Source organism: Mirounga angustirostris, unplaced genomic scaffold, assembly GCF_029215605.1.
Source record: "Mirounga angustirostris isolate CCGP_5_RB_7025 unplaced genomic scaffold, mMirAng1.0.hap1 SCAF_7, whole genome shotgun sequence".
Taxonomy (NCBI): Eukaryota; Metazoa; Chordata; class Mammalia; order Carnivora; family Phocidae; genus Mirounga; species Mirounga angustirostris.
This window is the reverse complement of record NW_026991715.1, coordinates 63,006,715-63,027,050: the sequence shown is the minus strand read 5'-3', so window position 1 is coordinate 63,027,050 and position 20,336 is coordinate 63,006,715. Positions and strand designations below refer to the sequence as shown.

General features: G+C 40.0%; 3 protein-coding genes across 6 annotated transcripts in view; 1 reads left to right on the top strand and 2 right to left on the bottom strand.

The window, feature by feature from the left end:
• Positions 1-6,781, bottom strand: part of LOC123859612 (V-type proton ATPase subunit S1-like protein) — a 36,532-nt gene extending 29,751 nt beyond the window's left edge. The window contains exon 1 of the mRNA XM_045897705.3: positions 1,886-6,781. The gene's annotated coding sequence lies outside the window, so the exon portion shown is untranslated. The remainder of the gene's footprint in view (positions 1-1,885) is intronic.
• A 5,793-nt stretch (positions 6,782-12,574) lies between these two features.
• Positions 12,575-14,000, top strand: RPS23 (ribosomal protein S23). Its single transcript, XM_045897738.2, has 4 exons — positions 12,575-12,709; positions 13,158-13,317; positions 13,573-13,693; positions 13,809-14,000. The coding sequence occupies exons 1-4, from the start codon at positions 12,706-12,708 to the stop codon at positions 13,953-13,955; spliced, it is 432 nt and encodes a 143-aa protein (XP_045753694.1). The 5' UTR covers positions 12,575-12,705; the 3' UTR covers positions 13,956-14,000.
• Positions 13,785-20,336, bottom strand: part of ATG10 (autophagy related 10) — a 232,731-nt gene continuing 226,179 nt past the window's right edge. For 2 of the 4 annotated variants that reach the window (XM_064596326.1, XM_064596322.1), the window contains one exon: positions 13,785-19,786. In XM_064596326.1, the coding sequence (XP_064452396.1) occupies positions 19,723-19,786 (64 nt within the window). In that variant the 3' untranslated portion in view covers positions 13,785-19,722. The remainder of the gene's footprint in view (positions 19,787-20,336) is intronic. The other 2 variants (XM_064596323.1, XM_064596328.1) reach the window with 1 other exon arrangement.

Below are 20,336 nucleotides of genomic sequence, written 5' to 3'. Positions count from 1 at the left end.
GCTTGTGCTCTCTCTCTAATAAATAAATAAATAAAATCTTTTAAAAAAAAAGAATATTTAAGGTAAAATAATTAGTAGCTAGTAAGTTTCACAGATGTATTTTAAATCAGAAGTCACACTTAAGATGTGGTTGTCAGAGAATAGCTCATCTTGTGACTTTAGAGAAAAGCAGTGACAAAAATGTTAATGTGATAACTTGCAGGCTGTAAAGCGCTAGGATATCACCTGCCTGGCATTACACTTCCCTGCTCAGATGGCTGAAGGGTCCCTGTCCAGAACTGTGAAGGGTATGACATTTAACTAATTGATAAGCTAAGAAGGTAGCTGCCAGTTTCACGGATGCTGGCGGAAGACACAGACTCTGGGTCAGACACAAAGAACTCCATTACTCACACAGAAGCAAGTAGCATGAGCATCAGTATATTGCGTCAATTTCCCTTGCTCATAGAGCAATACAGCTGGGCCCACATGGATGCTTGTACACACAGTGGGTTTCATTTCAGGACAGAAACCCTGAGTTTCCAAGGCTGTAAGTAAACCTGCCCTTTGTAAGAGGGAGACACTATTTCTACCTTTCAAGGCCGTTCACTATACATGCATCCTAAAGATATTCCAAAACAAAAAAACAGTTAGTGACTCACGCATAAGATATGCAGAAAATGCAGAGGGGCGTGGAAAATATCCCAACAGTTTTCATGAGAGAACAGGAGATTGTACATCCATGCTGCCTTCTTTTCAACTGAAAATACCTTGTGTTTGCTTCATTTTCTGATTTATGATATATTACTGTGACCTGAAAATCTGAGTATCACAGATTTATCTTCCCAATATCATATGTGATCATATAGAACTGTATTATCATAAGGAAAAAAAAATGTCTCTGACTTAATTATAATATTTGCCTGAAAGAACAACTAGCATTTGCCAGACCACAGTCTCTAATCATCCAAATGCTCTCAGACCAAAAATCACAGTAGTCAAATGTTCATATCAATCACAATGGTCTTAGCACACTGATTCAAAATCCAAATCCATCCACCTCCTTCAAAGACCTGCATGATCTGGCTCTTGCTGGTCTCTCTTGCTTCATTTTATGCAACCCTTCTCCGTACCATGTTCCAGCACACTGGCTTCGATTTTTCTCAATACCTTCCACATGCCAACTTTTTTGCACCTCAGTAACTGTACATATTGTTCCATCTGTAGAGATCACCTCATACCCTTCTAACTCTCCCTGCATTCTGTTCACCCTCATCATAACATATATCACCTTTGTATGAGACATATATTTTCTTGTTACCTATCTACAGTGTGTTTCTTCACTGGAAGGCCTGCTCCAAGACAGCAGGGACTGCATCTAACTAACTGATACACCTAGAGCCTTAGCTACTGCTGGTCCTAGATGATGCTCAATAAAATGTACAGGGTAATGAATAAGCCTATCAAAAATGTCACATAATTAATTCTTACTTCATGCCACATGGTCGTGACTCCCAGGGCCTGAGTATTTAGGCAAACGTAACTAGAAAATCAACTAATTCAAGTATTTCATCAAATTCCATAGCTTGAAAATGCAAATATACAAAATCCAAGTTACATCAGCTCATTAGCAAAATACCAGCCTATGTACTTCTTGCCCCTTATAGGGGGTGCGACTCTGTGATGGTTAATATATGTCAACTTGACTGGGACACAAGGTGCCTAGGTATTTGGTTAAACATTATTCTGGCTGTGTCTCTGACAGTGTTCCTAAATGAGATTAGTATTTGTATCAGTAGACTGAGTAAAGCATATCACCTTCCCCAATATGAGTGTGCTTCATCCAATCCATTGAAGGTCTGAATAGAATAAAAAAGTGGAGTAAGGGAGACTTCACTTTCTCTACCTGTCTTGAAGCAGGGAATTCAGTCTTCTCCTGCCTTCAGACTCACTAAGACTGGAACTATACCATTGGCTCTCCTGGGTCTCCAGCTTGCTGACAACAGATACTGGAATTTCTCAGCCTTCATAACTGCATGAGCCAACTCCTATAATAAATCATATATAGAATTAATTTAGGATTATTTAGGATTAATTTCATATGCACATGTATGGATATATATATATTTGGTTTTCTCTGGAGAATCCAGACTAATACAGGCGCTTTATTAGGTTCAGAGCCTGATTGCTGCCATGATTTCTCCTAATTTTCATCAAATCAACTTCCGAGTTGATTAGAATCAGGTTAGTAAATGAAATAAGTGCTTTTGATTTAAATGTTAATTTTTCTTACTTTTGATTCCCCTTTGACTTCTTGGAACACAAATAATATACCAAATTATGGCATATATTTATGTTCTTGGTTCTCAAGCTAAGCTGAGACAAGAGTCCTGCTCTTTCATAAATTTGTTCATTAGACAAATATTCATTGCTGTATGCTACATGCCAGGAATACAAGATGAAAAAGACCTAGGCCTCACCCCCATGAGGCTCCTAGCCCAGTGATGTACAGAAATGTGAGCACATAACTGCTGGGGTAAACACCTGGAATGTTTCACATAGCAATCTGGTGACCTCCACTGATAATGGCCGCACCTCCACTCCAAGCAATAGCTGAGGGGTAGAGGGAGGCAGTTATATAATAGATGAAGAGATAAGAAATGAGACATAATGAACTCTTTCGAAGAGTTTGAAGTGGCTTTCCAATTCCTGATTCTACTCTCTCATGAGGTCAGTATGTATCTTTTGCTACCGAAGTCTATGACTTATCCCAGTGTCCTTCCAGTAACTTGCCTTTTGTTCTTAACACAGCCTGAAATGGGTTTCTGTTAGTTACAGTGCAAAAGAAACTTTATTATAAGGGTTTACTAACTACCAAATTTAGTGTGATAATTAGAGGCATGGACTAGGAAAGGAGGTTTAAGTATTAGGGAGAACCTACCAGACCTGGGTCCTAAGGAAGAAAAGGCCTCCAACACGCTCAAAAATGCTCATTAGGAACATGCAGGTCCCCACCTCACCAGAGACCGAGTTTTAATTCACTAAAGTAAAACTCATATTGAGAATATGTGCTATTTTGATGTTGTCCTACAGTTCAGGCCATCATTTATAATAAGTGCAAAACAGATTCTTTGGACAAAAATTAATAAGCACACTTAGTTTCAAAGAGAGCATTGTATATAACTACCTGCTACAAATCCAAGATGTTGTCTTCTAAATAGTTAACATAAGTTTGGAAATTTTAATATCATTGGAAATTTTAACTTAAAAAACCTATCCGAGTAAACTTAAAATACTCATTGGCAAATGAGCATTCCATACTATGAAAAATGATACTCATAGTGGAGTTCTGGTTTTAAGATGGTTATGTTCTAAGATCTTCAACTCATTTCCTCCCACAGACATGCTGAGTCTACCACTACATATGGAACAAGTTCCTATTTAAAAAAAAAAACCTAAAGCCTGGCTGAGTGATGATTACACATCAGGCAAAGAAGAAAACCAAATCAAAGTGTGTAGGAGAGGCTGGGACACCACCCCAGGTGTGGCAACCCAAACCCGGGGGGAACTCAAACCCAGAGCTGCTCCCTGAGTAGTAAAGAGTTTGAATTCCATACTGGACACCTCAACCTTTAAGACATGTACTTGAGAGATGAACTCCCAAAACATCATTTGAAAACCAGTGGGGTTCATGTTCAAAACCCACAAGACAGTAGTGATCTAAGAAATGGCCCTTGAAGGGCTCTTTCACTCAGATGGACTCACTCCACGGCCCAGCTCAGAGGCAGCTGATCACATCCAGACTTATAGTAAAGAAAGCTCACCTGCTTATATTAAAACCTTGACCTGAGGGGCAGGCATCTAATTTAACACACACGTCTATGTATGTTTCTACATATTTGTTGTTGGGAGGTGTTTAACTATGATGAATAAATGGATAAAGAAATTATGGTATATTTATATGGAATATTATACACAATGGAATACTATTCAGCCATAAAAAAGAATGAAATCTTTCCATTTGCAGCAACAGGGATGGACCTCAAGGGCATTAAGCAAAGTGAAATAAGTTAGAGAAAGACAAATGCCATATAATCTCTCTTGTATGTGGAATGTAAAAAACAAAACAAAACAACCAAGCTCATAGATACAGAGAACAGACTGGTGGTTACCAGGGGCACAGGGTAGTGGAGGATAGGAAAAATGGGTAAACTGGGTTTTTCTGTTTTTATTTTAGTTTAAATAAATTGAATAAACATTACTTTAAAAATGAAAAATGAACATATCTATGAAATGGATACAGATTTATTCATTTGGGTTATCTTAATAATCAGTAATGACTGCTAGAACCAACAGTGTTAAATCGGTGGAAAAATTACTCCTGTCCTTTTTGTACCTATATAAACCCAGGACCCCTCATTTCTTTTCTTCCTCTCTTCCTCTAGTTCCTCACTCCTTTTTCTCTCGTTCTTTTTTTCTTTTAATTTAAGGGGGGAAAATCCTGTTTTACCTTAAAGTCCTTTAAGAAATAACGTTTTAGTGATATAAAAATGCACATTTACTTTTATAGGAGTTTTTATATTTATATTACAATAACTTATACATTATCACATTTAAATACTCTAGAAATAGTCCTAGTGAAATTTCATTTTACCACGGAATGCAAAAGCTGAAAGACTGACCCCTGGCCACTCCCCATCACTGAAGAGCAGTTGGTCCTCAGAGAGCACAGATCTGGCCCATATACCGGATTCTTTAAATCTCTCCAGGGAATGAGATTTTAAACCTAATATTATACTGAGTGAAAGAAATTATCTTTCTGTTCCTAGTGAGTAAAATTATCTCTTATTATTTCTTACAACTCAAAGGTCCCTGCTGAAATAAAAGCCTATTTTCTTTTGTTTGGTTCTCAGCCAAGTTAGAGAATACCTGGAGAATAACTTTCAATATGCATATTAAAATGATAACTCCCTTCCAGGAACTTCACAAAGGGCATCAAAGAACAGTGTTGTCAATCCCCCCTAGATCCTACACAGAGGTTTAATTATAATAAAAAGATTTTAAAGACCAGGCTTGAATATTGTTACGTTTATATGGTAATACACACATATTTCTTTAGTTCCCCCCGGAATAGATATGAGAAGAAATATTCACTGCACCAGAAGTAGCTACAATGAGAGGATAAGAAATCTCATTCATTTTGGATAAGGGAAAAACTGTGTTTAATAATTTAATCAGGTAAAATGAAGCACTCAACATTCATCACTAGTAGTTTTACAGAGCATGGAATCATCGGTCTTATTCTTACTGCTTCTTCTTTCTCACTTAAAGCTGTTGTTTCAACTTGTCACATTTCCATAGCAACTAATACCTCAATTTTTATAGTTAAAACACTTGGAGTCATTTCTAACTATTCTAAATGCTCCAATATAAATTGTCAACATTGTTAAAACCCTTGGCTGCTCTCGCCAAAAAGCTAACTTCTCTTTCATATGGTACAAAGAATCAGCATCATCCTTGACGTAAATCTCATCAACTGATCTAATTTATGAAGACCAATCTTTTTTCTTAGTTAGGGGGATGGGGGACTCTGAGATAAGTCAAATAATACCTCCCCGCCCCACCTGAGTGCTAAACCAACTGAAAAATAAAACAAGGGGTAAGACAAGTAGAGACCAAAATACCACCCTCATTACTGTGAAAGGCCAAGAAGGCAGACAAAACTTAGTGCAGAAACAAAATGGACTGTAACCAAACCATGGTTTGGTTTGGCAGCAGTGGGCTCTCAAGAAGGAAGAGAGGCCTACCCCAGAAGAAACGGGAAAGGTATACTCCATGGCGAGGCTGGGTCTCAAAAAGGAAAAAAGAGCTGAACATACCTAGACTATTTTTCCTAATTTACCACAGATGTCATCCATAGCTGGCACAGAATGGGTAAACTGGCAGAGAAATAAGGAGTTACACTAATTTAACTCCTTTTACTCAGAAAGAAATACTAGAAAAGGGAAACACTTGTTCTCCTTCTTGTCCCTACTTCCCCAACACCTCAAGAATTACCAAACACAATTCTTTCATAACAAAGTGTCTATCAGTTTTCATATGCCTCTGACAAACTATAGATGTCATGTTGCAACTTATAATAAGAATACTGTAATCTTAAGAACTGTATCCTTTACTTTTCCTGATACTTTGCTGGCTAGAAAATTATTTTCATTAATTTTGTGCCTTATTTACTTAACATTCATTAAAGTTTTTTCTAAATTCCTTAAAAATCAAGATTTTGCTTTTATAACTAATCTGGAAATGAACAAACATGCTCTGGTTAAGTAAGTTAACTTCTTTAAGTTTCAACTTCCTCTCTGTAAGACAGGACTAATAATAGCACCTACCACACAGGTGCTGTTTTGAGGACGAAAAAAAATTAGGCATGTGAAGTCCTATGCCTGGCACCTAAATAGTTCTCAAAACCCTATTACAGACGGTGGTGCTGGTGATGTCAGTGATTTTGCTCTTTCCATCATGATCGATGTCCAAATTATACTGGGAATTTTACGACATCTCTTCATCTCCAATGACCAGTGCTATTGAGTTGGTCCCCTCTTTGGATAAACCAAGTCTTCTCTTGCCCCTTCAGAGTGCCCTTTCATGGCAGGCACCATGATATTTTAAAAATGTAGATCAGATCAGGGTGCCTGGGTGGCTCAGTCAGTTAAGCGTGTGACTCTTGATTTTGGCTCAGGTCACGAACTCAAGGTTGTGAGATCAAGCCCTGCGTTGGGCTCCCGCTCAGTGGGGAGTCTGCTTCTCTCCCACTCTCTCCCTGTCCCTCTGCCCCTCCCCCTGCTCCCTGACCATGCACACATGCTCCCTCTCTCTCTAAAATAAATACACAAATCTTCTTAAAAAAATGTAGATCAGATCTTGTCACTCTCTTACTTGATGCCCTTCAGTGGCCGGCTTCTCATCACATTCATAATAAAGTGCAAATCCCTTATCCTGGCCTGCAAGTTGGACTTGAGGTGGCCCTGTCCAAGTCTCTAACTTCACCTCCCTCTAGTCTCCTGCCAACTTGCTATGCTTCAGTCATGGCAGCCTTCTTTTTTTCCCTCTAATTCCTAAACCCGATTCTTGGTTAGGGCCCTTTTAAGAAATTTAGGCCCAAGGTCAAAGAAAATCCCTTCTCTTTTCAGGCTTCAAATTAAGTAATAAATGCTTTATCAGGAAATGAAAAACTCAAAACTCCAAAAACAAAAATGAAATCCTTTTTTTTTTCCTTTTCTTAGCCATAGTAATCAAAATCCTTCATTCATAACACACTCTGACCATCAGTTTACGCATCATTTGTTACTTGTTTTTATAATAATATAATAATTAAACTCACTACCTAAAATAAACCATAACCCAACATCCAACTATGATCCCCACTCCCACCTCTCATCACTATTATCATCTTGAATACAGGACGCAGAAGACCTGAACTGCACTATCAACCACTATGGGCTAATTAACACTTATAAAACATTCTTCCCAATATCAGCAGAAAATATTTTCTTTTCAAGCGTACATGGAACATTCACCATGCGTGACTATATTCTGGGCTATAAAGCAAACCTCAACAAAAATTTTTTAAAGTAAAAGAAAATGTCTGTTCTTAGATCATAATGGAATTAAACTAGAAATAAATAACACAGGGGCACCTGGGTGACTCAGTCATTAAGCATCTGCCTTCGGCTCAGATCATGATCCCAGGATCCTGGGATCGAGCCCCACACCGGGCTCCCTGCTCCACGGGAAGCCTGCTTCTCCCTCTCCCACTCCCCCTGCTTGTGTTCCTGCTCTCATTATCTCTCTCTCTGTCAAATAAATAAAATCTTTAAAAAAAAAAAAAGAAAGAAAGAAAGAAAAAGAGATGAACAACACAGATATTTGGAAAGTCCCCAAATATTTGGAAATTAAGAAACACAATTTTAAATAATCCACTGTTCAAAGGGGAAGTTAGTAAATGTTTTGAATCAAATTCAGATTAGAATATAACAGGGGTGCCTGGGTAGCTCAGTTGGTTAAGCATTTGACTACGGCTGAGGTCATGATCTCAGAGAGTCCTGGGATCAGACGTGTGCTAGGCTCCCTGCTCAGCAGGGAGTCTGCTTGTCCCTCTCCCTCTGCCCCTCCTCCTGCTCAGGCTCGCTCTCTCTTTTTCAAATGAATGAATAAAATCTACAAAAAAAAAAAAATAGAATATAACATACCAAAACTCATGGCATGCAGCTCAAGCAGTGCTTAGATATTTATACCATTAAATATACAGAAAAGAACAAAAGTCTCAGATCAATGGCCTAAGCTTTCACTTTGAAAACCTGGAAAAAGAAGAGCAAATTTAAATCCAAAACAAGCAGAAGAAAGTATATAATACACAAAAGATCAGAAATCAATAAAATTGAAAATAGAGAAATAGAGAAAATCAGTTAAAGCAAAAGCTGGTTCTTTGAACAGATCAACAAGATTAATAAATTTCTAGCAGACCAAGAAAAAGAGGGAAGACACAACTTACCAGTATCAGGAATGGAAGATGAGACATCACTATGAATCTATAGATATTAAAAGGATTATAAAGGAATATTACAAATAACTTTATGGCCATACATTTGACAACTTAGACAAAATGGACACTTTCCTTGAAAGGTACACATTACTAAAACTCACTCAAGAATAAATAACTTGAATAGTATTACATTTCCTAATGAAATTGAATTCAATTCCCAACAACATATATAACCATTCATATATTCATCACATTCAGAATAAAGTGCATAACAGAAAGTTTGAACAGCTTTATGAAGCAATTATTAAAACTCAGAAGAGGGGCACCTGGGTGGCTCAGTCAGTCGGTTAAGCATCCAACTCTTGATTTTGGCTCAGGTAATGATGTCAGGGTTGTGAGATCAAGCCCTGTGTCAGGCTCCACACTGAGTGTGGAGCCTGCTTAAGATTCTCTCTCCCTATCCCTCTGCCTCTCTCTCTCTAAAATTATCTTTAAAAAATACCTCCCAGAAAACACGATAGTATCATAGTTATTCTGAAGTCTGTCCCTAAGCAATACAGCCGAGTCCTTCCTTGTCCCTTACTGTAGGTAATTCAGTAATTCATTTCTCCTTATCCCATTCAGAAATATCTTCCTTTCCCAAGTTCATGAAGATATTCATCTTTGTTTTCTATCAAGAAATTAAAATTTTTGTTGTTGACATGTAGGTCCTCAATCTGTCTGGAGTTGATTTTGTTCCTAGCCTGACATGGTGATCCAGTTTACTTTGAGTAACCAGATTTTGTGCAGCTCCATCAGTCCTCCCTTTATACATGATCCGACATCTAATTCTGTTATTTAATAATATTCTACATTCATGAGTCTCTTGCTGGCCTCTCTATTCTATTCATTGGTCAATTTACCTACTTCTGTACTAAAACTATCTTACTTAGCTTCATAGAAATTTCTCCTATCTGGTAGGGCCAGGTCTTCAGAAGTGTTCTGACTATTCCCAGCTGTTTACTCCTCTAGCTTCAATCTCATGGTTCACTGTAACCCTTTCCTTGCAATCACTCTCAACTCCCTTGTCCTTCCTCCATCACATTCACGGGACTAGATTCCACCGCCAGCCCTGTTAAAACCAACTCTCCACCTACTAAGTCATTATATTGAATGAATCTGAAGAATACACAAAATCATGCTGACTGATACAACTTTCTAACTACAGTGTCAAATGGGCCCTCAGAACTGTTCAACATTCCTATATTGTCTTGTCAAACTATCCTCCCACACTTCTAGTTTAGGAGGTAAAACTCATATATTGAAACCTGTTCCCCAGGGATGTTATTAGTAGATGGGGCCTTTGGGAGATGACTAAGTCAGAAGAGTGCAGTCTTCATGAATGGGATTAGGGCCCTTATAAAAAGAACCCAGTATGTCAGTTATATCTCAATAAAACGGAAAAAACAAAGAAGCGAACAAATAAAATAGAACCCCCAAAGAGCTGCCTTGGCCCTTCTACTATTTAAGGTTATAGCAAAGAGAGCTGTCTATGAACCAAGAAGTAAGCTCTCACCAGATACCAAATCTGCCAGCACCTTGATCTTGGACTTCCCAATCTCCAGAACGGCAAGAAATAAATTTCTGTTATTTATATACCACCCAGTCTACAGTATTTTGTTAGAGTAGCTGAATGGACTAAGGCACTATCCCTCAGTAAAACGGGGATAATAAAAATATTCACCTTTTAGTGTTATAAGAATTAAATGAGTTAATAAATGTAAGGCACCTAAACAGTATGTGGCACATAGTGAGTATTAAATAATACTATTTAAATAGTGTTATTCTAAAAAAAAATTTAAAAAGTGTTATTCTAGATGATTCCACACCTTATCCTCTCTCTTCCAACATCTTTTCCCTACTCTTGCTCTGTGCTGATGACCTTGCTGAATTCATTAAAGAGCAATCAAAAGAGAAGTTCCACACCTCCCCAACAACAAGTCTTCCAATTTACTTGCAGTTGTACCCCAGACTCTTCCTTCTCTATTACTACAGATAAACTGTTATTATTCCTAAGATCAGTTCCTCCACTTGGGCACCCCTCTAGTCTCCTCAAGCACCTGTTTATGCAATTATCCCCTTTCCCTAATGAACTATCCATTTTTTCTTCTCTACTGGAACAATCCCCTACAAAAATGTCATAAAATCCGCCATCTTAAACAAACTCATCCTGACTCCGCATCCTCCTCCTGATAGAACCTCTTTTTTCTGCAGATTATAGAAAAATTCCTTCCAAAAGTATGTCTATAATTGCTGTCTACACTTCCTTCTTTCCCATATTCTCTTGGCTCCAATCCAATAAGGCTTACATCTCTGCCATTGCATGGATCCCCACTTGACAAAGTCACCAATATCCTCTGCATTGCCAAATGCAAGACAATTCTCAGTCCTCATCTTACCCCCTTTTCACACTTGCTCACTTCTATTTCTTCACTTGGCCTTGATTAGAGTACAGCATTGGCTAATCCTCAGTCTATTTTGCTTCACCTGCCTCTCTCTTCTGCATCACTAAGTTTTTCCCAGGGCTTCGGTCTCCAGCCTTTCTCTCTTCTACCTACAGTCATCCCCTAAGTGATCTTACTTAGGGTCATGGCTTTCCATACTGTCTATTCACTGATGACTCCCCTGAGCTCCATATGCCTATACCCAACTACCTACTTCCCATCCCTACCTGGATGTAACCCAAACTTACATACACATCCATAACAGAACTCTTAATTTCCCCTTCTAAATCTGGTCCTCTCCCAGTATATCACACTCAATAAATAACACCACAAGTCACCCAGTTGCTCAGGTTGAAAACCGTAACTCCAATCTCACATCCTACAGTCCTCAGCAAATCCTACTGGCTCAACCATTTATCTTATCCAACCACTTTTTTTCCACCTGATAGTCAAAGCCATCATTATATATCTCAACTGGAGTATTGTTAACACCCTCAACTGGCCGCACAGATTCATCTCTTATTCTCCTCACAACAGCCAGAGTGATCCTATAAAAATAAAAATCCTATCTTGTTACTTCCCTGCTCAAAACTTTCCAATGGCACTCAACCATATAAAAAGTAAAGCCTTTACTGTGATCTACAGGCTCCATGTTCCCCGTGCAGAAACAGACCTCATCTAGTGCCACACCTATTCACTCACTGAGCTCCCCCCTTCCCTGATCCTTCAGTTCTGGAGAAGTGCCAGCCCATTCTACTTACTGAGACTCCTTCTTCTGAAAGCTCTACCCCATATACTTGTCGAAATGGCTCCCTCTCTTTAGGATCTCAGCTCGAATATAATCTCCACAGAGATGGCTTCTAAAACCACCCTATTCCAGAGTAGCCATCCCCATCCCCAAGTCACTGCCACCTAACCAATTTTATATTCTCTATAACCCTTATCAGTATTTAAAACTTTCCTGTTTATTTTTAAATACACTTACATTTTTTTCCCTGCCTTCTCGCACCTAGAATATAAAAACAGACCTCTTTACTCTTCTTAATTACTGTATCCTCAGAGCCTAGAACAATGCCGGGCACGAAGAAAACACTTTAAAAAATAGTCGTATAATGACCCAACATGCCAGAAATTTCTCAAATCTATTTCATTCTACAGGAGAAACCTCAGTTTAAAAAGTTAAATGAATCGCCCAAGGTCGCACAACCACCCATAAATGGCGGCTTCGGTTTTAAAAGCTTGGTATATCTCCAATTACTACAACATATCCCTTCGGTAATTTTTTTTAAAGTGCACCACTCTCTACCCTCCTCTCCCCGCCCCCCCCGAACAAGTCACCTCTCTTCGCTCCGACTAAGCCCCGCCCCGGTGGGTTTGCCAACAGCGCCTGCGCCTCGATCGAGTCTCATGCAAAGAGTTCTGGGATTGGTAGTCCACTTTCCTTCTGTCTCTAGCATTGACATAAAAGGAAATAAACAACAATGCAAGTTCGGTACCACTGGATTTCACACAAACTAAATAAGACGCAGATTCTGGAAAGTGTTGCAAGCTTGTCGTTTTCAAACAAGGGGCGCCAGCTTCGGGCCAGGCGCTGCGCAGACAGCTGCATGGGTCCTTGGCTGGGCGGAGCTTGTTCGCAGGGGCTTGTGGCTCCTTCCTGCTCTGCTTCTCTCTTTTGCTCAGGCCCGTGGCGCCGGCAGGATGGGTGAGCTGTTCGGGGTCGGGCTGAGGGGACCGCAAGCCGAATTCGGGGGCTCAGGGACGGACGGGCGGATAGGAACAGAGCGGTGAGGAGGACGCCACCGGGAGTCCCGATGGGGAAGGCCGAGGAAGCGCCCCTGTAGCAGGCACGTGGCCTGGTGCGGAAGGGGCCCATGTGGCGCAGAGGCCGCGGAGCTCGCCTTATCGGGGACGTCGGGTGGCCGGTGCTGCCCCGGAGCGTTGATGAGGGGGCGCATTCCCTTGGGAGCATGCACCGAATGGAGCGCTTGTGTCCCCGTCATTGTTGGTTCGAGGGAAACTTGGAGGTTTGGACCATGTGCTAAGGTGTGATGAAAGCCTATCGGTTTGTAGTCCAGGTGAGGCTAGGGTCTTAGAAGATGTGGAATATGACTGCGGTGTTTACGGGGGAACTAATGAGATTTTATTTTTAGGCAAGTGTCGCGGTCTCCGTACTGCCAGGAAGCTCCGCAGCCACCGACGAGATCAGAAGTGGCATGATAAACAGTACAAGAAAGCCCATTTGGGCACAGCCCTGAAGGCCAACCCTTTTGGAGGCGCTTCCCATGCAAAAGGAATTGTGCTGGAAAAAGTGTAAGTGAAAGACCACTGTTTTCTCCTTCAAGGTTTATTTTACTATGGTACCTCAAGTACATTTAAAGAAGCGGTGAGGTAAATTCTAGGTCTTTCTGTAGCAGTGTTTGAAAGTTGGTAGCATGAGTTTGCCAGTTTAGGACTAGATTAAAAAGGTTGAAACAGTATAATTTCTAATAAATTGTATGCCTAACAAACTCAAAGGTATCCCTGCTCAGAAAGGCAGCTCACTGTGTTGTGACATTTATGTTTTAGAGGAGTTGAAGCCAAGCAGCCAAATTCTGCCATCAGGAAGTGTGTCAGGGTCCAGCTGATCAAGAATGGCAAAAAAATCACAGCCTTTGTACCCAATGATGGTTGTTTGAATTTTATTGAGGTAAGTGTGTCTTGTTTCTGTTCTTGAGATGGTGGTTCCTAGTTTTTTATACCATGAATGGGTATTTTTAGTGATTACCAATGACACCAGAAGTAAACTGTTGATTTTATTCCAGGAAAATGATGAGGTTCTGGTTGCTGGATTTGGTCGCAAAGGTCACGCTGTCGGTGACATTCCTGGAGTTCGCTTTAAGGTTGTCAAAGTAGCCAATGTCTCTCTTTTGGCCTTATACAAAGGCAAGAAGGAAAGACCAAGATCATAAGTTTTGATGGTGAAAACATGACAATAAATTTTCATAAGCCAAAAATATGTTTTGTGTCTTATTTTCCTTACTGCAGAGATGCAGTGTATGCCTTACCATTTTAGGAGAGTGGAAATACTGTGAATTCAGAATTCTCTAGAGTAAACGGGATTCATAGTTATTCTCCTTTTCATGGAATAAACAAAATAGATAATCTGGAATAAATGCATGGTATCCCTGTATAGAGGGCTTTAAAAACTCACTACACTTAAAGCAGGAATCATGTTGGGAAACCATGGTAATGTACGTTCTGGGATCCATCTCCCTGGGGACCCACCTTCCAGTTGCTCCCTGCTCTGGGATGTGAGTAAAGGTTCATGATTCATGTTGTAATTCTGTGTTTATGACAGCAGGTAAGGCACTGGGTGATTGAGTAGATAGGCATTAATGGAAGTGTACACCTGGAAAATTAAGACTCAGGAAACTTGTTTAAGAGCAAGGGTGTTCAGCTATAAAAGATTGCCTAAATGCTCTTTGTACTGACTGTCAGTAAGTGTGAATAGATTTTGAACTTGAGGTTTATTTCAAGGCACAAAGTATAAGTGATTAGTTAGAAACAGTGGAGAAGGGTTGTAGCTTGATAATTGCTGGGAGATGGGTGTACAATATAGTGGTTAAACCATTCCATACATCACTTGGTGCTCATCATGACAAGTACACTCCTTAATCTCCATCACTTTACCCTTCCCCCGTCTACCTCCCCTCTGGTAGCCATCAGTTTGTTCTCTGTAGGTAAATTGCTGCAAAATTTCCTTAGGAGAAAAATGGTAAAATCTGGGGTCTAAAATGAAACTTAGTAGCTTTCTTGAAACTTACCAGAGGAACTGCTGTAGGCTGCATTAATAAATGTGAGTTACTTGCTCTTTGATCAAAGCCTAGTATTAGGTTATGTTTAGGATCTTGGAAAATGGAAATTCTTTGGCTTTCCATTTCCCATAAGGTCAAGACCATGATCCTGTACACAGGACGTAAGATCTGTGTCTTGTCTGGTCCTTACCTGCTCCAGCAATACTGATCTCTCCCGTGCTCAAACTTGCATTCCCGGTGCAGTTTCAGGAGGTATCTCATGCCGCCTGCTGCTTCCATCTCAGACCTCGCTGATCCCCAAACATGTCACACTTGTGCTTATTCTTGCCACGAATGATTGTTGTGATTTGTCTTTCCACAAGGATGGAGAGTGGCTTTTTTTTTAATTGAAATACAAAGTTTGACATAGAACTTTTTTTTTTAAGATTTTATTTGAGAGCACAGGCAGGGGGAGTGGCAGGGAGAGGGAGAAGCAGGCTCCCCACAGAGCGAGCAGGGGGAGCCCAATGCGGGGCTCCATCCCAGGACCCCGGGATCATGACCTGAGCCAAAGGCAGTTGCTTAATCAACGGAGCCAAAATGGTACATGTTAATTTGATAATTTATGCTGGTGATAAGATGGGCTGTTCCTTGGTTTCTATTCCAGGGCTTAGTAGTGTATGTAGTTGAACAGGTATTGGTTAAGTCATTCTCAAAGGCTGACCAGATGCTTTCGGATGGCCATAGCTAACCCAACCCAGTAGATCTCTGGGTCTCACACTACCCCCTCCTCCCCCCAGGGCCTGAACCACAAGAGGCCACCAAGGGCCACAGGATTCCATCCCCAGGGGTCAGCAGTGAGTCAGCTGCAGTGCAGGGAGCTAGGAGGTGCTGCCTGGCCATGCAGGGGGTAGAAGGCAGAGCTAAAGGATGGGGTGGCACCAACACCCACCCACTCCTCTACAGTATCCTGTTTCTTCCCTATTGAGACCTCAGCCAAACCTGTAGAGAACAACACACTTGGGAGTTAAGACCTGTGACAGTGGCTCACACTTGTCTGCTGGGTGTACCCTGGATGCCTGTCCTATAGCTAAGTGACTGACAGATTGACACAAATCCACCTCAGATGCCCCAAACCCCGAAGTTTTTGAAACGAATCTGCCTCCTTATAGCTCATTCTGCCCCCATCCCCCACCACCTTGTGACAGAAGCTGTCCCTTCTTGGATCCGGATTCCAGCATGAAGTGTGTGCCCAGCCCTGCACTGTGCCCAACTGCACATGGAGGCTGTAGGGTCAGAGAAATGAGACACCTGGCTGCAAAATATAAGCAAAATCCCAGCAGATGGTTTTTTTCCTATTGAAATAGAAAAGCTAGGGGCGCCTGGGTGGCTCAGTTGGTTAAGCATCTGCCTTCAGCTCAGGTCATGATACCAGGGTCCTAGCATGGAGTCCCACATTGGGCTCCTTGCACAGCGGGGAGCCTGCTTCTCCCTCTCCCTCTGATAACTCCCCTGCTTGTGTGCTCTCTGGCACTCTCTTTCAGATAAAGTCTTAAAAAAAAAAAAAAAAAGAAAAGCTAATTCTAAAATATGAAAAGGCAAAGGAACTAGAATAGCTAAAACAATACTGAATATGAAGAATAAAGGGTGGAGGAATCACAAAACTTGGTTTTAAGACTTAATTTGTAGCTACACACGAGAAGGTGTGGTATTGAAGGAGGGACAGACACAGATCAATAAAATAGAATCCATAAATAGACAATACAGGTAAGACCAACTGATTTTTGACAGATACAAAAGCAATTCAATGGAGGAAGCATAGTTTTTACAATAAATAGTATCAACTTTCATTTGCAAAAAAGGATGGACCTCAACCTAAATCTCACACCTTATACAAAAAATTAATTCAAAATGGATCACAGTATCTGAATAAAATGTAAAGCTATAAAACTTGTAGAAGAAAACTGAGTCATGACTTAACAGTTAGGTGAAGAGCTTTTAAACAATACACCAAAAGTACATTCCACACACACACACACAAAAAAGTATATATTGGACTTTTTAAAAATTTTACTCTGAAAGATCTTAAGAGGATGAAAATACAAACCACAGACCAGACAAAAATATTTGCAAATCATATATCAACAACAGACTTGTATCAAAAGTACATAAAGAACTTTCTAATCTCAAAAGTAAGGGAACAAATGGTCCTGTTACAAAATACATGAATTTCCTTTGTCTGGTGGCAGGATTTGGTCATAATGGTCATGCTGTGGATAACACTCCTGGAGTCTGTTTCAAGGTTGTCCAAGCAGCTAACGTTTCTCTTGGCTTTTGCACAGTCAAGAAAAGAGGCCAAGATCATAAATTACCATATTACTATAAATTTTTCACTAACAGTGGCTTGTAAAATCTTTATTTTAGCCTATAAAATCTGTTTAAATGGCTCATTCAAGTATTAGCTCACAGTTCTTATGACATTATAGTTGGGGGATTGTCTTGGCAGGTTGTACTGAGCATTCTTAGTTTCTAGCACAATTCCTGTCCACATTATTTGGTAAAGTGATGTTACTATGTTTGTTAGTATGTGAGGAAGAAAAGTGGATTTTAAACTTTATTATCATGAAAACATGACCACAGGGGTTCTAGACCAAAGCATTAAAACATTAAAATTGTATGTTTGGGGGCATAAATTGTCTCATAGGAGAAAGTCATTTTTATTTTTTTTTTTAAAGATTTTATTTATTTATTTGAAAGAGAGAGAGAGCATAGCAGGGGGAGCGGCAGGCAGAGGGAGAAGCAGACTCGCAAGCAGGGAGCCTGATGTGCTTGATCCCAGGACCCTGAGATCATGACCTGAGCTGAAGGCAGATGCTTAACGACTGAGCCACCCAGGTGCCCCAAGAAAGTCATTTTTAGAGTGACACATTTGAAGGGACTCATGAGCCACAGATAACATTTCCAAATCTGCATAAGCACAGTCACCGCCTCATTCAGGTTGTCACTCAAGCCTTTAATATGTGGTGTGTATCTTCAAAAATCAGGGGGCCCCTCACACACAGAAAACCTTGGACCTTTAGTCAGACATAATGAGCACCATCAAGATCCCTTCCTGTAACACATTCTGCTTCCCAGACAACCTAAAGCTTTCAAACAGCAATTCGAGTGCCAAGGAGAGCTGCTCTCTCAGGAGGGAGAGGAGGAAATCATGGCCCCAGATCACCCCTTCACAGCTTCCAGAGAAGTACCTTCCACAGGTCCTTACCAGTGATCTGCTTGATTATTTGTGGTAATAAGTTATTGACATGAATGTTCTTTAACCTACTCACAATGAGTAGTTTTTGTTTCTTTTTTTTTAAGTCTAGCTTTCTAAAATCTCATTTGCTGTGGTTCATTAGAAACAACAAGAGGTCAAGTTACTTGGCTGGGATAAAGTGCAGAACACATTGAATATACCCGGGGCGCCTGGGTGGCTCAGTCGGTTAAGCGGCTGCCTTCGGCTCAGGTCATGATCCCAGGGTCCTGGGATCGAGCCCCATGTTGGGCTCCTTGCTCAGTGGAGAGCCTGCTTCTCCCTCTCCCTCTGCCTGCTGCTCCCCCTGCTTGTGCTATCTCTCCCTCTGTGTCAAATAGACAAAATCTAAAAAAAAAAAAAAAAAAAAAAGATTTCCTTTAAAAAAAAGATTGAACATACCCAAATTTTCAAATAAGTTTAGATGCTAACGAAAACATTATGCTTCCTTACCTCTTTTACCAATCAGCCAATGTTTAAATCTACAATAGTGGGCAAAGGAAACTACATTTTATTTTTTTTAAGATTTTATTTATTTATTTGACAGAGAGAGACACAATGAGAGAGGAAACACAAGCAGGGGGAGTGGGAGAGGGAGAAGCAGGCTTCCCGCTGAGCAGGGAGCCCAATGCGGGGCTCAATCCCAGGACCCCGGGATCATGACCTGAGCCGAAGGCAGACACTTAACGACTGAGCCACCCAGGCGCCCCAGGAAAACACATTTTAAATAATATTTCATTTCAATCACAGCTGAGAAAAGTTGAGAGAAACATGTTGAAACATGTTTTGTCCATTAACACCTGCTTTGGAAACAGTGATATGAAATAGATTGTCTTGTCATATCATTTTGCCCCATCAGCTTTGTGAATTTATCCATGTTTACTGTAAGTCTTTATACTTTTTTCTATATAGTTTGACAGCTTCAGGTGCTGTTTTGTGTACATTTGCAGGTAAGTAGGACAACTTTCCCCCTCTTTAGATTCCCAGTTTTATTTTCCAACCCTTTTAATTCTATATGCAATAATTGATTTTGTCCTTTCAGTATTTTATACATTTTTTAGTGTTATAATTAGGTAGGTTTTTTTTTTCTGCCACTATACTCTTCTTTTTCTTGCCTGTGACATAATATGCATGCATGTGTGCCTGCATATTTGTGTGCGTGTGATTGACTTCTTTCGCTCAGCATAATACTCTCCGATTCCATCCATGTTGATGTAAATGGTAGGTATTCATCTTTTCTGATGGCTGAGTAATATTCCATTGTATATATGAACCACATCTTCTTTATCCATTCCTCTGTCAATGGACATCTCGGCTGTTTCCACAATTTGGCTATTGTGGACATTGCTGCTATAAACATTGGGGTGCATGTGCCCCTTCAGATCACTACATTTGTATCTTTGGGGTAAATACCCAGTAGTGCAATTGCTGGGTTGTAGGGTAGCTCTATTTTTATCTTCTTGAGGAACTTCCATACTGTTTTCCAGAGTGGCTGCACCAGCTTGCGTTCCCACCAACAGTGTAAGAGGGTTCAAGAGTGGGCCATTTTAGAGGAAAATTCCTCAGTGTCACTGGCAAAGGCATAATCCGAAAGAGGGTGTAAAGCTCCACCTCAGGAGAAGCAGCAGAGGACAAGAACCCAAAGATGCTTTAACATCTAAGACTGAAGTAAAACTTGTCAGAATAGATCAAATGAAAAATATTTAGTATGTACCTGTAAAAACAAATGGCATAATGTCTGCAATTTTCTTTAAAATATTTATGCAAATATAAGTTAAGGTTAAGTGAAGCAAATATGGCAAAAATCTTGGTAATTACAGATTCTGATGTGTAAGTATGTGAGGGTTCATTATATTGCTTACTTTTGAGTAGGTATAAGAGTTTCCATAATACTGTTTTTTAAATTAGATTGTTAATTATAATTGTTATTTGTTTAATTCTATGCTTTCTGGTTCTAATAGAACAATATATGGATGGTCTGCTCTGATACGGAAAAAACAGAGATTTGGGGCAATAAAATGGACAATAAAGAAGCTGGAAAACTAACTCCAGCAGCACTGAGAAATGCATAGATATTGGGAAGAAACAAAGGTGAGAATCCATGCAAATTTTACCAAGACATGAAGAGAAAAATGATCAATTCCGTAATAAAAGCAAAGGAAAATAAAATTATTTTCAAAGATTTTAGGAAATGGTAAAATACAGACTACTGCTGTGAATATAAATCCCTATAGCCTTACTGGTGAACAATTTAGCAACATGAG

Bases quoted from the DNA above. Each gene is read 5' to 3' on its own strand.
- RPS23 (XM_045897738.2), top strand. The intron at 13,318-13,572 runs GTAAGTGAAAGA...TTTATGTTTTAG, and splicing joins GGAATTGTGCTGGAAAAAGT to AGGAGTTGAAGCCAAGCAGC. The intron at 13,694-13,808 runs GTAAGTGTGTCT...ATTTTATTCCAG, and splicing joins GTTGTTTGAATTTTATTGAG to GAAAATGATGAGGTTCTGGT.